The sequence below is a fragment of the Zingiber officinale genome, chromosome 6B (genome assembly GCF_018446385.1).
Source record: "Zingiber officinale cultivar Zhangliang chromosome 6B, Zo_v1.1, whole genome shotgun sequence".
NCBI lineage: Eukaryota > Viridiplantae > Streptophyta > Magnoliopsida > Zingiberales > Zingiberaceae > Zingiber > Zingiber officinale.
This window is the reverse complement of record NC_055996.1, coordinates 132,880,745-132,895,916: the sequence shown is the minus strand read 5'-3', so window position 1 is coordinate 132,895,916 and position 15,172 is coordinate 132,880,745. Positions and strand designations below refer to the sequence as shown.

General features: G+C 46.4%; 2 protein-coding genes across 5 annotated transcripts; one reads left to right on the top strand and one right to left on the bottom strand.

The window, feature by feature from the left end:
• Positions 1-6,677: 6,677 nt before the first annotated feature.
• On the bottom strand, positions 6,678-8,464 carry LOC121989601 (9-cis-epoxycarotenoid dioxygenase, chloroplastic-like). Its single transcript, XM_042543737.1, has one exon. The coding sequence runs from the start codon at positions 8,451-8,453 to the stop codon at positions 6,678-6,680; it is 1,776 nt and encodes a 591-aa protein (XP_042399671.1). The 5' UTR covers positions 8,454-8,464.
• A 336-nt stretch (positions 8,465-8,800) lies between these two features.
• Positions 8,801-13,221, top strand: LOC121989602. Of its 4 annotated transcripts, none has more exons than XM_042543739.1 (7): positions 8,801-8,919; positions 9,015-9,174; positions 9,362-9,412; positions 9,522-9,573; positions 9,670-9,728; positions 10,624-10,669; positions 12,865-13,221. In XM_042543739.1, the coding sequence occupies exons 2-7, from the start codon at positions 9,049-9,051 to the stop codon at positions 12,999-13,001; spliced, it is 471 nt and encodes a 156-aa protein (XP_042399673.1). In that variant the 5' UTR covers positions 8,801-8,919; positions 9,015-9,048; the 3' UTR covers positions 13,002-13,221. The 4 variants fall into 4 exon arrangements, with proteins under 4 accessions (XP_042399673.1, XP_042399674.1, XP_042399672.1 ...); XM_042543740.1 differs by having other exon boundaries at positions 8,813-8,889; positions 10,649-10,669; XM_042543738.1 differs by having other exon boundaries at positions 8,813-8,889.
• The last annotated feature ends 1,951 nt before the right edge of the window (positions 13,222-15,172 follow it).

Genomic DNA, 15,172 nt, shown 5'->3' with positions numbered 1-15,172 from the left:
CTCGTCGGAGCGGATATTTATAGCCGATCGGCGCGGTTCTCGTTCTTCAACGCGGGTGCTCGTCGGCGCGGATATTTATAGCCGATCGGCGCGGCTCTCGATCTTTAACGACGGTGCTCGTCGGCGCGGATATTTATAGTCGATCGGCGCGGCTCTACGGTTTAACGTCTGGGCTAGACGGCTCTGGCTAATTTTGACGCTTCCGTTCGGCGAAGCTTTCTGCCCTCCTTTTTATCACTTTTGGTTCCTTTCACCCAGCTTGGATAACGTACTCTTGGCCGAATGGCTCAGGGTCTGCTTCGTCGAACATTTTGGCTAGGATAATATACCTCCGTCCGAATGGTACGGGGCCTTCAATTTTAGAGCGCTTGGCCCGACCCATTTACCTCCGGCCGAGCGGCTCGGGGCCTTCGTTCTTTTGTTGGCGATGCCTTATTTATTCTCTTGATTTTTCGTTTCTGCATTTCAAGTATTCAGTCGAAAAAAGTACACAAGATGATTTACATAGGCACACCTTTCACCCCGCCCGGTAAGGCTGGAGGTGGTTCGCGCTCCACGGCCTATCTAGTTGCCGACCTTCCTCATCCTCCAAATAATACGCTCCCGAGCGGAGCTTCTCGATGATTTTGAAGGGACCTGCCCACGGAGCTTCAAGCTTGCCGACTTCGCCGACCGGCTTGACTTTCTTCCAGACAAGATCGCCAACCTGGAATGACCTGGGAATGACGCGCCGGTTGTAGTTTTGCTTCATCCGCTGACGGTATGCCATCAGTCGAACGGACGCCTTTGCCCTCTCCTCTTCTACCAAATCCAGCTCCATGTTTCTCCGTTCGGCGTTGTCATCATCGTAGCTCTGGATCCGAGCGGACTCAACGCCAACTTCAACCGGAATGACGACATCGCCGCCATATACCAAATGGAACGGTGTGACTCCTGTCCCTTCTTTTGGCGTCGTTCGGATAGCCCACAAGACGCTCGGCACTTCATCCGGCCAACTTCCTCCCAAATGGTCGAGCCGAGCGCGCAGAATACGGAGAATTTCCCGATTGGCCACTTCAGCTTGACCGTTGCTCTGAGGATAGGCCACGGACGTGAAATGTTGCTCAATGCCGTAGCTTTTGCACCAATCCTCTAACATCCTCCCTGTGAACTGCCGCCCGTTGTCGGACACTAGTCGGCGAGGGATGCCGAACCGACAAATGATGTGTTGCCAGATGAATTTTTTAACCATTTGTTCAGTGATCTTTGCTAGCGGCTCGGCCTCCACCAACTTGAAGAAATAGTCTACCGCCACTAGTAAGAATTTCCTCTGCCCGGCCGCCATCGGAAATGGACCGACAATATCCATTCCCCATTGGTCGAACGGGCATGAAACGCTTGACGCCTTCATTTCTTCGGCCGGTCGGTGGGAGAAGTTGTGATACTTCTGGTAGATACTGTCCGAGCGGCATCTGTTTGTAAAGTTGGCCAAAAGTATCCGGCCAAGAGGATCTTCTTGGCCAACGAGCGCCCGCCCGGATGACCCCCGCATGATCCTTGATGTACTTCCTGGAGGATGTAAGCTGAGTCCTCCGAGCTTACACATTTCAGCGACGGGCACGAGAAAGCTTTCTTGTAAAGCTGATCTCCGATGAGTGTAAACCGACCGGCTCTTCTTCTGAGGAGCCGGGCTGCATATTCATCGGAGGGTGTGGTGCCCGAACGGAGAAATTCTATAATAGGTGTCCTCCAGTCGCTTGGAAACGTGAGGCCTTGCATCCGATCGACGTGCGCCACCAGCAGTACTTTTTCAATTGGTTGCTGAATGGCAACTGGCGTTATTGAACTCGCGAGTTTGGCTAACTCGTCTGCTGCCTGGTTCTCCGTTCGGGGGATCTTCTGTATAAGAACCTCTCGGAAAGTAGCTTTGAGTTTTTCAAAGGCCTCAACGTAGAGTTTAAGCCGAACACTGTTGATTTCAAAGGTGCCAGAAAGTTGTTGAGCGGCCAACTGTGAATCCGAATAGAGAGTCACCCGACCGGCACCCACATGCCGGGCCGCCTGCAATCCGGCTATGAGGGCCTCATACTCTGCTTCGTTGTTGGTAGCTTTGTAATCCAGCCGGACGGATAGGTGCATCTTCTCTTCTTGAGGTGAGAGCAGCAATATTCCAATCCCACTTCCGAGCCGAGTGGAGGACCCATTCACATATACTCTCCACAAAGCTTCCGGCTCTGGCCTTTGCACTTCGGTCACAAAATCAGCCAAGGATTGTGCTTTGATCGCCGAGCGGGGCTGGTATTGGATGTCAAATTCACTTAGTTCTGTCGTCCACTTGATGAGCCGTCCGGACGCCTCTGGATTTAACAGTACTCTTCCTAGTGGACTGTTCGTCCGGACAATGATGGTGTGAGCCAAGAAATACGGTCAAAGGCGCCGAGTGGCTCGAACCAATTCTCGAGCCCGGTGTAACGAGATTCAGCATATTTTAAAATGTGGCTTAGAAAATACACCGGCTGCTCTTCGCCGCTTGCCCTCACAAGTGCTGAGCCTACAGCATGCTCAGTTGACGACAAATAAATATAAAGTGACTCACCCCCGATCGGCTTGGCTAGCACTGGCAGAGAATTAAGATATGTCTTCAATTCTCCGAACGCTCGGTCACATTCTTCATCCCACTGGAACTTAGTAGCCTTGCGCAGGATCTTGAAGAATGGAAGGCTCCGGTCGGCGGTTTTGGAGATGAATCTGGACAAAGCAGTTATCCGACCGGTCAACCTCTGCACTTCTCTTGTATTTCTTGGGGGCGGCATGTCTTGCAGAGCCTTCACCTTGCTGGGATTTGCTTCGATTCCCCGCTCGGTTACTATGTACCCCAAGAAACACCCTCCTTTTGCTCCGAACAGGCACTTCTGGGGATTTAGCTTGACTCCATATTTACGCAGCGTTCGGAAGGTTTCTTCCATGTCCTTGAAAAGATCGGCCGCTCGGACGGATTTGATAAGAATGTCGTCCACATAGACTTCCAGATTACGCCCGATCTGCTCCTTGAACACTTTGTTCATCAAGCGTTGATAGGTGGCCCCGGCATTCTTCAATCCGAACGGCATCACATTATAGCAATATGTACCGTCGGCCGTTACGAAGCTTACTTTTTCTTGATCTTCCCGGGCGAGCGGCACTTGATGATATCCTTGATAGGCGTCAAGCATGCAAATTAATTCGCAGCCGGCCGTAGAGTCCACCAGCTGATCTATCCGGGACAGAGGATAGAAGTCCTTGGGGCATGCTTTGTTTAAGTCCCGAAAGTCGATGCAGACTCTCCACTTGCCGCCCGGCTTGGAGACTAATACTACGTTAGCCAACCAACTCGGGAACTGCACTTCTCGTATGTGGCCGGCCTCCAGAAGCTTCTCGACTTCCTCCCGGATGATGGAGTTCTGTTCGGCACTGAAATCTCTTTTTCTCTGCTTCACTGGCCGTGCGTCCGGTCGGACATGCAACTCATGCTGCGCTAGGCTCGGCGAAATTCCGGGCAACTCATGTGTCGACCAGACAAAGACATCGTGATTTCGTTGGAGGCATTGGATCAGCTCCTCCTTCTGCTCCTCCTCCAGATCAGAGGCGATAAAAGTCGTGGCCTCCGATCGGGTCGGATGGATCTGAACCTCCTCCTTTTCATCATAAATTAAAGCAGGAGGTTTCTCGGTTATGGCATGTACCTCGATTCGGGGCGCCTTCCGAGCAGAGTTGGATTCTGCTCGGACCATCTCGATATAGCATCGCCGAGCTGCTAACTGATCTCCCCGTACTTCTCTCACTTTGTCTTCGACGGGGAACTTCATCTTCTGGTGGAAGGTTGAGACAACCGCTCGGAATTCGCCGAGCGCCGGTCGTCCCAAAATGACGTTGTAGGACGAGGGAGAGTCGACCACCACGAAATTTATTGTCCTGGTCCTCCTGAGCGGCTCCTCTCCCAGCGAGGTAGCCAGCCGGATCTGTCCGACCGGCTGAACTTCGTTGCCCGTAAACCCGTAGAGGGGGGTCATCATGGGCTGCAGCTCGGCTCGATCAATTTGCAGCTGATCGAACGCCTTCCTGAATATGATGTTGACCGAGCTCCCTGTGTCAACAAATACGTGGTGAATAGTATAATTTGCTATTACCGCTTTAATGAGCAGAGCGTCGTCGTGGGGCACTTCAACTCCTTGTAAGTCCCCGGGCCCGAAAGTGATTTCCGGTCCACTTGCCCGCTCTTGGCTACAACCGACCGCGTGGATCTAGAGCTGCCGGACGCCCGCCTTTCTGGCTCGGTTGGAGTCTCCTCCGGTCGGCCCGCCAGCAATAACGTTGATCTCGCCCCGGGAAGTATTGCTCCTGTTTTCCTCTTCCCGAGTGGACGGTCGGGACCGTTCTCTGGACGCCCGGCGATTCTCCTGTCTCGGAGATCGGTGCCGATCGGGTGTCTGTTGATGTCGCCTCTCGGTGCGGGTCCGGTCAGCTTCATGGGTCCTTTGTCTCCTGTCGATGGGAGGTGACCGTCGTTCGGCATTCCTGGGAACGGGATTGGCCACGAAGGGAAGACTTCGACAATCCTTCGTGTTGTGCGTATCCGTCCGGTGGAAGGAGCAGAACATAGGGGTCCATCTCTTCTTTGGCTTGGGCCGAGCGGCAGCCACTTCTTGTACGTGCGATCTGGCGTGGGGGGATCGGATTGCTTCGGCCCTCGGTCCTCTAGGTGGCTGCTGAGCGGCGTGCTGTTTCCGCTCGGCATGAATAGGTGCCCGCTCGGTGGGAGTTTCCTTTTTCCGGGCGGCTTGCGCTTCTTCCACGTTTATGTATTCGTTGGCCCGATGTAGCATATGATCATAATCTCGGGGCGGCTTTCGGATGAGCGACCGGAAGAAGTCCCCATCCACAAGGCCCTGCGTGAAGGCATTCATCATCGTCTCCGATGTGGCCGTTGGGATATCCATCGCCACTTGGTTGAATCGCTGGATGTAAGCTCGAAGCGATTCTCTCGGCTCTTGCTTGATGGCGAACAAGCTGACACTTGTCTTCTGATAACGTCGACTGCTGGCGAAGTGGTGGAGGAAGGCCGTTCGGAAGTCCTTGAAGCTAGTGATGGATCCGTCCGGCAGCCTCCGAAACCTCCGTTCAGCCGATCCCGAGAGAGTTGTAAGGAAGACGCGGCACTTTACTCCATCTGTATATTGATGGAGTGTAGCTGTGTTATCAAACTTACCCAGATGATCATCCGGGTCCGTTGTTCCGTTGTACTCGCCGATCGTCGGAGGCACGTAGTGCTTGGGTAGAGGGTCTCGTAGAATAGCCTCCGAGAATTGGCGATTGATTCGCTCGGGAGATGAGTCTGCCCGGGGAGCTTTCCCTTTTCTGTCATCCCGCCTTGGCATTTCGTCTGAAGAAGATCCTCTATCTCTTCGAGCTGGTGCGGCTTCAGGGGTGCGAAATAAGGCCCGATGGAATGAGACGGTGGCCTGAGGTGCTTCCGCTCGGCCACCCGACGCAGATGTTGCTTGTTGCTCCGGCCGCTCGGCCGCTGCTTTCTGTTTTTGCTCCACAAGTTTGGTGGCCCTTATCTCGACCAGAGCTTCGAGTTCTTCCGCCGAAAGCCACCGTGTGTTGTCGTCCAGCCTCATCCATTGTTTCCAGTCGGATGCAGGAGCGTTCCCACAGACGGCGCCAATTTGATCCTGTCCGAACCAGGAGTCAACGGACACTGGGCACGTGGCGCTCCCTGCTGGATCCTCGAATGCTCCGGCGAACCTGCAACAAAACCGAGCCGGGAGGAGTGTCCCGACGACGGCCCTCCGACGCTCAAGTCAGGCGAGGAATAACAAAAAGGGTGGCCTCAAGATGAAGACTTGCATACCTCCGGTGAAGAAATTGAGTCCTTATATAGACCTCTCGAAGAAGCCTGGGCGCGCCAATCAAAGCAACCACCTGCTTTTGACCATGCCCAGGTATGGGTCTGTCAGAAGGACCATGCCCAGATATGGGTCTGTCAGAAAGACGTCCATGAGGCCATACTGCTACTGTATCAACCTCTCCATGATGTGACGGCAAGATCCTCTGTCGTGCACCCTTGTGTATGACGTAATCATCAGACATGCCGTTATTGACATCCCATATCCTGAGCCAGACGAATAGGCCGCTCGGCTAACCTTCGTACCCTCGCCCTTATCCTGGCCGAACGGACCACCCGCTCGGCCCTTCGGTCCCAGCCGGACAGACTTCCCGCTCGGCCATTCGGTTCTCCCGCCTTGGCGTCGGAAACCCCAGCCCATGACTGGGTTATCTTTGGTTCCGCTCGGACCTACTCAGCTGCTCGGCGTGGCCATTAACCGCTTAGTCAGCTCTCCCTCTGTCCTCAAGCTGAGACCCTTCAAGAAGTGGATCCCCCATTCTTACAGCCGGATCAATAGAGTTACCACTCTTATAATCTAGGGTTATCTCCCCTTAAAATTTTCTAAAACCTAAGATTATCATCCTTAGGAGATAGAATACTTTCTAACCACAGTTAGAACCTTTAATTGTCATATCCCGACCTTATCAACCTCCTCCTTTACGCACAGTAGGAAACAATTTCCAAGAATAGTATCTTAGTAAGATAGTTTCGTTGAATCGAGGTGTGGAGCAAGAACAGGGAGGAATCGATGAAGAAAGTAGATAGATTTTTAAGCCTGTGACTCCAATTCCAGGGAATTGATGAAGGTGCCGTGGAAGCCGTAGGGTACGCGCGACGGCATCTTCACGGTGGCTTCGAGTTCCATCGTGACGCCGTCGACTATCGTCAGCTTGGACTCCGACGTCCTCTCGTCGTGCGCGAAGCAGAGCACGTGGCCGTGGTCTTCGCTGGCGTCAGCGCCGTCCTGCGCCGGCACGAAGTACGGCTCGCCGCCGTACTGGCACTCCCCGAAGATGAATTTCTTGACCTCGCCGGTGAAGAGGTTGACCTTAGCGAACCCGGAGAGTTTTGGCCAGGGCTCTGCGATGGCGAGGTAGGCGAATTGGGTCTTCCTCCCGATAAGATTCCGGTTGACCGTTCCGGTTTCTAGGTTCACCTGGTCGGCCGGGGAGAGGATGGGCCGGCGACTCGACTTGCCGGTGTGGAGGTTAAGCCGTATCTCGGAGAGCACGCACTGGAGGCTCTCGCAGGAGTCGTTGAAGACGGCGACGGCCGGAGTCATGCAGGAACCGATTACGACCACCTCGCCGGCGGCCGGCTCCTCCCACGCATTCCACAGGTGGAAGCAAAAGCAGTCGGGGACGTCGACCCATCGGAGCTCGGAGGCGTCGGAGGAGTACTTGGGGAGAACGCCGAACCGGACTGTCTTGCTCGGGTCGTACACCACCGGCGAGCCGCCGCGCAGCAACTCCTGGAGTTTGAAGACCACCTGCTGGTCCGGGATAACCACGTGGCGCTCGGTGATGGTGAAGTCGTGCGTCATGGTCGGCTGGTCGAGGGGAATGGCCACGTCAGTTGACTTCCGGCCGTCGGAGGAGATGTAGAAGTACTTGAGGTACGGCTTCCGGACGAACTCATAGCTGAGACCGAAGAGCTCGCCGGTCGCCGGGTCGATCTTTGGATGCGCGATCATGGAGCCTCGGAGCTGGCCGTCGAAATCGCATCGGCCCACCGTTTCGAGGTCGCCGGCGGTGGTGACGCGCACGTGGTACGGCACGTCATCCTCGGACATGGCCAAAAGGCGACGGTTGAAGTAGACAAGGCCAGCGTTGGCGAGGCCCGATCCCCGGCTGACGTCGACGAGGCCGAAGAGGCCACGAGCGTAGAAGAGCAGCAGTCGAGCGATGCCCGAGTGGCCGTGGAGCTCGCCGACGGCCTTGGGGAAGACCGGCTTCCCGATGACGCGCTCCTGCCGGAGCCGCTCCGTCTCAGTGAACCGGCACGCGTAGCCGGCGCGGCCGTCACGGAGCTGAACCGCGTGCACCATCCCGTCGCCGTCGAAGAAGTGGTGACCGGCGAGGGGCTCGAACAGGGGATTCGCCCCGTTGCGGACGTAAACCCCGTCAAGGTCTGGCGGGATGCGACCTTCCACGGGCAGATCGCGGCACGGCGGTCTCTCGGCGACGGGCGCGAAGTTACCGGCGAGCTGGACGGCGGGGTCGGCAGTCTCGGGCAGCGGGCAGCCCTGCTCGAGCAGATTACACACCAAAGAACGCTCAACAAGGTCAAGCGCCGCGGCGGCGAGGCGCTGGAGCAAGTTCCAGTCGGGCCCGGCGGCCCCGGCCTTCATGAGCTGTCCTTCCTCGCAGACCAACTCCGGAAAGGAACCAGAGGAAGAGCAGCGCGCAGACACCGCCGCCTGCTTTTTAGCCACGTTCACTGAAGTGGCACCCAATTGCGGACCGAAATGGCGAATCTCGACGGTCGGATTGACAGCAGCAGCGGCGGCAGCAGCGTAGCGTAGAGCAGAGGAAGACATGGCCATGTCGGAACAAGTAGTCGAACTTTGGACGGTGCAAGCTAAGATATGTTGCTTGATTTGAATTGGTCGAACGGGGAACAAGAAAAACAGAGTAATTCCATCGATTGTGACTTACAGAGTAGGCAAGATTCAATTTCACGTGATGGATAATAAAATATCTTCGCTGAGAATGAACGATTGCCTAATTCCTAGGCTCATCCCTCGCTCGCTCGCTCGCTCGCTCGCATGCAGAGAAGTGACGTCAACCTACGCAGCCTCATGCAGCCACGTGGCGTGATGACTGAATATATTTTTAATAATATTATTATTGGAAATTTAAATTTTAATATTGTTATTTTTTATATGATCCAGATTTCGGTGCCTACGTCATAAATCTCGTCCCGGCTGCTCGACGACGCCGCTGCCTTCTCCGGCGAAAGCACGCACCGCCGCTTCCTAGGCACCGTCGCCCTTCCCTATCAAGAAAATTGTTAGCTTGGAGATCGTGTTGGCTTGATTTTGGGTTGTTGTGAGTTTGATCTACGAAATTGATTTATTAGCGATGTCGCGAAACTTCTGTTCCAGGGGTTCGAGCTGTTTCGAGGACGAGGGGAAGGCGATGGGGACGAGACAAGTTTACGAGGAGAAGCTCCGGAACGGAAATCTTCAACATGACCCGACGATGAGTCCTGGCTTGGGCTCTGCTCGTTGCCCTCGTTGCCTCTCCCTCATAAACCCTAATCCGGTTTGTTCTCTTCTGCTCACATCCCAACCTTCCATTGCTTTTCTGGGTAATATTGCCTCTCATTTTTTTTTAAACCAAAAAAAAAAAAAGAATCATAGCACCTTTGATTTTCTTCAACTTGGATTTCGCTTTCACCTTAATTTCCCTACTCCAACTCAGTGCCTTATGCGGCTTTTGAAATTTTCAGGCAAAAGGGGGATGGGCGATAACTTCTGTCTTGCATGATGCTGCTAGTGTGGTACAAATGCACTTCTTTTGAATACATGACTTAATTACTCAATGGCGACTTGTATTCTACCTTGTTTTATTGTGATTGTTTCTTCTGTTTATTATCTTGTGTTGAAAAGGCTGGTTCAGGAGCTGGAGGATTGCTTAGTGCTGTCCATAGTATGAATTCAGGTCATAGTTTTAGTTTCTTTTGAAGCTCACTCGCCCTATGGATAATGTGACCATTGTGATAATCCTAAAAGAGGTGACTGTGGATGCGTTTGCTAGGTATTCCATTTATTCAGAAGCATGTCAAGGGTCCTAAATGGCTGCAATTCTCAGTTGGGGTAATGATTTCTCTCATTTTGTGTTGAATTCATGGTTTTTGTAAATAGCTAAAGATTATGTGATATGTATTTTTTTATGTGAATTGCTAAAGATTAGATGATATCTACTGTCTTATCATCTGATTTAGTTTTACCATTGATCTTATGGATATTCCCTTTAAGATTCTCTATGAAAAATGAGACCTTGGATGGTTAGTTGTTAATTTGCTTTTTCATTGTGTACTAATGGTGGTGCACATTGGGCATCCATTAGACTTCGATAAATGAAAGCCAAGTCATGTTATTACTTTTGGTAGGTTTGAATTTTTTATTTGAATTTGAACATTGACCATCCCTCTCCAAATAGTAACTCGAGGAGTTCATGGATGATGCAATGAAAAGACATGTAAATAAAAACAACACAGGAATTGGTAAAACAGGAAAATAAAAAGAGAAGCATGATAGAGGTTCTCTGGCAGAATAAACTTTGTATGGTACTAGCCTTTGTGTTACATTGAGATGAACTGAGTTACAATAGTTCATATTCATTCAGATATGTAATCATCCAAGATTACATGGTGCGCCCTCAGTATACAATGTTATGTCCGGTGTGAAATTGAAGTGGCGTCCACCATAGCATGCTCACTATAATCTTACATCTGATTTTCTCTTTCCTTTATCTGAAGGTTTACTAAAGTTTAGATAACATTGATGTTTATCTTACATAACCATTACCATACTAATTCAAATTTAGATATTTTGTTTAAATATGTTCCTCTTCTAGTTCACTTGAAAATGCTCTGATCTACTTGAATGAAGAAGCATTTGCTGATTTGTTGCCTCCAAAATTTAAGTAATAACACTTTTTCTTATTTATTATTTTTTGGCACTGTTATGCAACGTTCTTTCCCTCCAGATTCCTTCACTTCTGTTGTATTCAGGAACCAGTGCTGTACTTGGAGGTAAAGAACATATGTGTTCATATTCTCCCTTTTTATTAGTATTTTGAAATTCTATAAGTGAAACACGTTTGAAATAGCCCTAGTTGTGTGTATTAAAAAGAAACTATTCAAGCTAAAGAATTAGCCAATTCAAAATACCTACTACTGTCTCCTATGTATTCTAATGCTTACCTACGATAGTTTAGAATTGTTATATCAGATAGTACATGCATCTATGTGATTTCATCTTACAAGAAATATTTGTCCAATCTATAAGCCCCCACTATGAAAATTGCAAACCGACAGCATTGACCTTAAGAGCTATACGACATTTCCAATTGTACATTTACAGTTTGCAAATCCTATATTTTGATAAGTATTGTTCTGATGATTTTTTGTCTGTACTTTGAACATTGTGTTATGTAAGATGACATTGATTTCTATATCATTCTGGGAGACTATTGACCGAAGGGGAGCCTTGGTGCGATGGTAAAGTTGTTGCTTTGTGACCTAAAGGTCATGGGTTTGAATTCTGGAAATAGTCTCTTGCAAAAAGCAGGGTAAGACTACGTATAATGGATCCTTCTCTAGGACCTCGCATGGCAGGAGCTTCGTGCACCAGGTTATCCTTTTTTTTTCTTGGAGACTACTGACCACTAGACAGTAATCTAATTTTGGGTTTGTTGCAACTGAGTTTTGAGAAGGTTATCTCAAATGGAACTTGGTTATTTTCTTTCATTATTTATCTGAAGTTCAGATTCCAACAATAATGGCATTCTTTGTTGTTGCATCAAATGTGAGAAAAAACGTTATAACGTGTAAGATAAATTGAATAAATAATGTTGACTGTTTGGAGAATATCAGGAGAGTAAAGTGAATTCCAGTTAAATTACCAAATTCAATTAAATAGCATGGTATTACCATTATGTAGTATTATTTGAATCTCAGTGGTGTAATGCAATTAGGGTTGTAAATGAACCAGACGTTCGTGAACAAGGTTGGTGTTTGGCTTGGTAAGATCTTGTTTATGTTCGTTCAATATGCATAAGGTTAATTAAACAAACAACCTTGAACAACTCGTTAAACTAAACAAACAAGCTTGAATATATATGTGTTCAGCTCGTTAACGTTCGTGAACAATGTTCGTGAACAACGTTCGTGAACAATGTTCACGAACCATATTTATTAATAAAACTCTTTTCAATATGCTAAATAAACAATAAAATAAAATAAAATAAAATAAATAAATTTAAATTATCAAACTCAATAATCAATCAAACAACTAAAAGTTTCAAACAATCAAACAAGCTTGAATTGAGAGCTTGATAACATTTAACCGAACCAAGCTCAAGCCAAGCTTCAAACAAGCTCAAGCTCATAAAAAATAAACCAAACCAAGTTTGAACACTCATTTCAAAAGCTTGGTTCATTTTAAACTCGGCTCGGCTTGGTTACCTTATCAAACAAGCTTGAACATCCCAAAACTTGGCTCGGCTCGGCTTGTTTACACCCTAAATGCAATAATAGCCAACCCAGAGTTGGGATACATGGCTGCCTGTTGTATTTGTGGTATTAAACTTTATCTTCACATTCGGAAGCGAGTTCATGAGATTTCAAACAATTACTGAAGGTTGCTTGTTCACAATGAATACAACCCAGAATTTGACAATTAAGATTGACTTCAGGAACCTTGTCTTCAGGAATCCATTATTGTGTATTATTGGCACTACATAATTGTCTGCCCTTCGAAATGATGATCTAAAAATTGTATAATGTAGCAATGCTGGTTCAATGCTTGATTCAGTTGCATAATGCCCCCTTTTTATTTCTCAATAAAAACGCTCACATACTCCAAATGAGAAGTAGGTTCACTAAGTACATCACAACATATTTTTCAGATCCTTATTAGAAATAAATCAATGCAAAGAAGAGTACTACAACTCAATCAAGCTTTAGTTTTTGTCTGGCCCCACATAAATTTTTCACCGACCATCAGGGTAAATCGAGAAGTGCTAATGGAGATTTATCCAGATAGCCAGCATTCTTAGGTCCACTTTTCATTAGAGGGAAAATCTCTTGCAACGCAACGCAATGCAGCTTAGACACAAACTTTAGATCTCTTGATTATCCATTAGAGAGGACCTAACCATTATACCATTGTAGTTTCTTCTCTTTTCTTCCTATATGTGTTTGCTAACTTCTCTTTTCATAAACAGCTTACCTGCTTCCAGCGTTCAGTCAGCTCAGTGTGTCATCATACTATGCCGCTTCGAGTGCCTCTTGCTATGCAATATCGCGAGCTACAAGTTATATTGAAGAATCTCATTTATCCCAGTGTTCAAGAAAAGGCTAGTTAATCCTTTCTGGAGCTGCACACAGAAAATAAGAAAGACAACCTATTAGTAATAAATTATGGCAACTAATGTATTCATTTTTGTTGGCATTAATGATGTCTCCTCCCCTGTTATGAATCTCTATTTTGTAATGTCTTAGTTGAAGTTCAAATTATGGTGTAACTCAATGATCATCTTTAATTTAAGATAGATCTAAAAGGAAGGGACGTATTTTGCTTTATAATTTGTTCTGGTTAGCTTTGATCTTAACCATGGTTAGACTCATTTATCTAAATAATAATCTAAACGAATAATGATGCAATCATATTATTATTTTTATTGAATTACCATGTGCAAGAACATTTATTAGTTGTGTAGATCATGTGGATTATATGGTGAATAAATTGATGATGCAAATTTATTATAAATTCAATTAAAAAAATGTTTTCACGTGATAAAAGATGATTCACTCGTTCTTAATGTCTCTATCAACTCATCCCTAGATTAATACGGAGGAGGTAAATTATTGATGATTATTAAAAAAAATGTTAGCGGCCTCCTAAAGTCGATCCCATGGATATAGAGGGAGATAAATACAGATACATAGTTGAAAGTGCATGACAGAGATGTTAACTCCAAGTGCATGACACATCGAGTTTTGAGTTTAAGATATTATGTGGTAACATTTTATGCGTTAACTATAGTGTCATACCGAGGGGATGATAAAAAAAAAATCTCTATGATTTAGATGTTTGTATTTTAAAAGAGAGCTGTTTTTCCCCCCCGGTCAACCCACCTCCCCTCTCTCTCCCAGCCAAAAGTCGCATGTACCCCCTCCACCTCCCCTTTTTGTTTTTTTATTTTTTTTTTAATTTCATTTAATTCTGATTTTATTTTAATTTTTTAATTAATTTTATTTAAAAATAACTCTCATACAATTATATTTTTAATTTTATTTAATTTTACTTTTTTAATTAATTTAATTTATTATTTTTTATCAATACTTTATTTTTCAATTTTATATAAATTTTATTTATTTTTATTTTTTAAATAATTTAATTTATTATTTTTTTCATAATACTTATATTTTTTCAATTGATTTTTTTAAATTTTAATTTTTTATTAATTTTTTTAATCAATTTCTTTATCAAATTTTTTTCAGTTTTATTTTTTCAATAATTTTTTTATATGTTTATAATCTTTTATTTAATTTTAGTTTATATTTAAAACTAAAAAAAATACTACCAATTAATAATGAACACATTCATAACTTAGGAACAAATATATTTTTTCCAAATGAAGAGTACATGTAATAATACAAAAAAAAACATAAAAACATATAAAAATAGAAATCTTAATCAATATTGCCTCCAAATTCTGCTCCCGATGCATTTGGTGGTGGTGCACCTATTATTTCGTACCACAAATGAGCGTGTGTCCTGTAACGAGTGACCCATCCTTTAGCTTCATACGATAAATGTTGCCACCACCAAGTTGGAATGGGTGGTACAGGATAATGAGGATATAAGAAAACTTGTACGAAGTGATTGCCAATATGAGCAATAGCTATTTCTCGACACTCTTGGTTTGGAACTGGAGGAGTTCTTAATGGCAAGTGAGTAAAACAACTCCCAATATTCTCACCAAATGTATGAAGTACAAGATTGTACCTTAATGCGATGACAATTCCCAAAGGCATAGCGTCCATCCAATATATTTCTGGTGCCCACTGCTCGAAATAATTCAATGAGAATAATAGATTGGTTACCAAATTTGGATCTGGATAAAGTTGATCATATAGATCCTTATTTTGTTGAATCTCTTCTATAAGCTCAAATCGTACTTGAACCCAACCTTCTTCACCATACCCAATTAGTGCAGCTATTGCCCTGAATCCACAATGACCATCAGGTTGAACATCAACAGTGTGAGAAATATAACGCTGCAGAGGCACAGGTAATTTCTCAATATAAGTATCACGGATGGGTGGAACTGGAGAGTGATCATGGGTCGTTTGAGTATTGAGAACCTTTGACCCTCTTCCACGTCTTCCTCTCCCTTGAGATGTTGCAATCGGTTGAGAAACCCTAGATCCTGAAGTGGATGCTTCTCCGAAAGAAGATATGCGGTGTCCACTTTGCTCATCTCTACCCGTAGGTCGACCTCTATGTTCTGTGTTGTATGAAGGAGC

Bases quoted from the DNA above. Each gene is read 5' to 3' on its own strand.
- LOC121989601 (XM_042543737.1), bottom strand. From the start codon at position 8,453: ATGGCCATGTCTTCCTCTGCTCTACGCTACGCTGCTGCCGCCGCTGCT.
- LOC121989602 (XM_042543739.1), top strand. From the start codon at position 9,049: ATGGGGACGAGACAAGTTTACGAGGAGAAGCTCCGGAACGGAAATCTT. The intron at 9,175-9,361 runs GTTTGTTCTCTT...TGAAATTTTCAG, and splicing joins CCCTCATAAACCCTAATCCG to GCAAAAGGGGGATGGGCGAT. The intron at 9,413-9,521 runs GTACAAATGCAC...TGTGTTGAAAAG, and splicing joins TGCATGATGCTGCTAGTGTG to GCTGGTTCAGGAGCTGGAGG.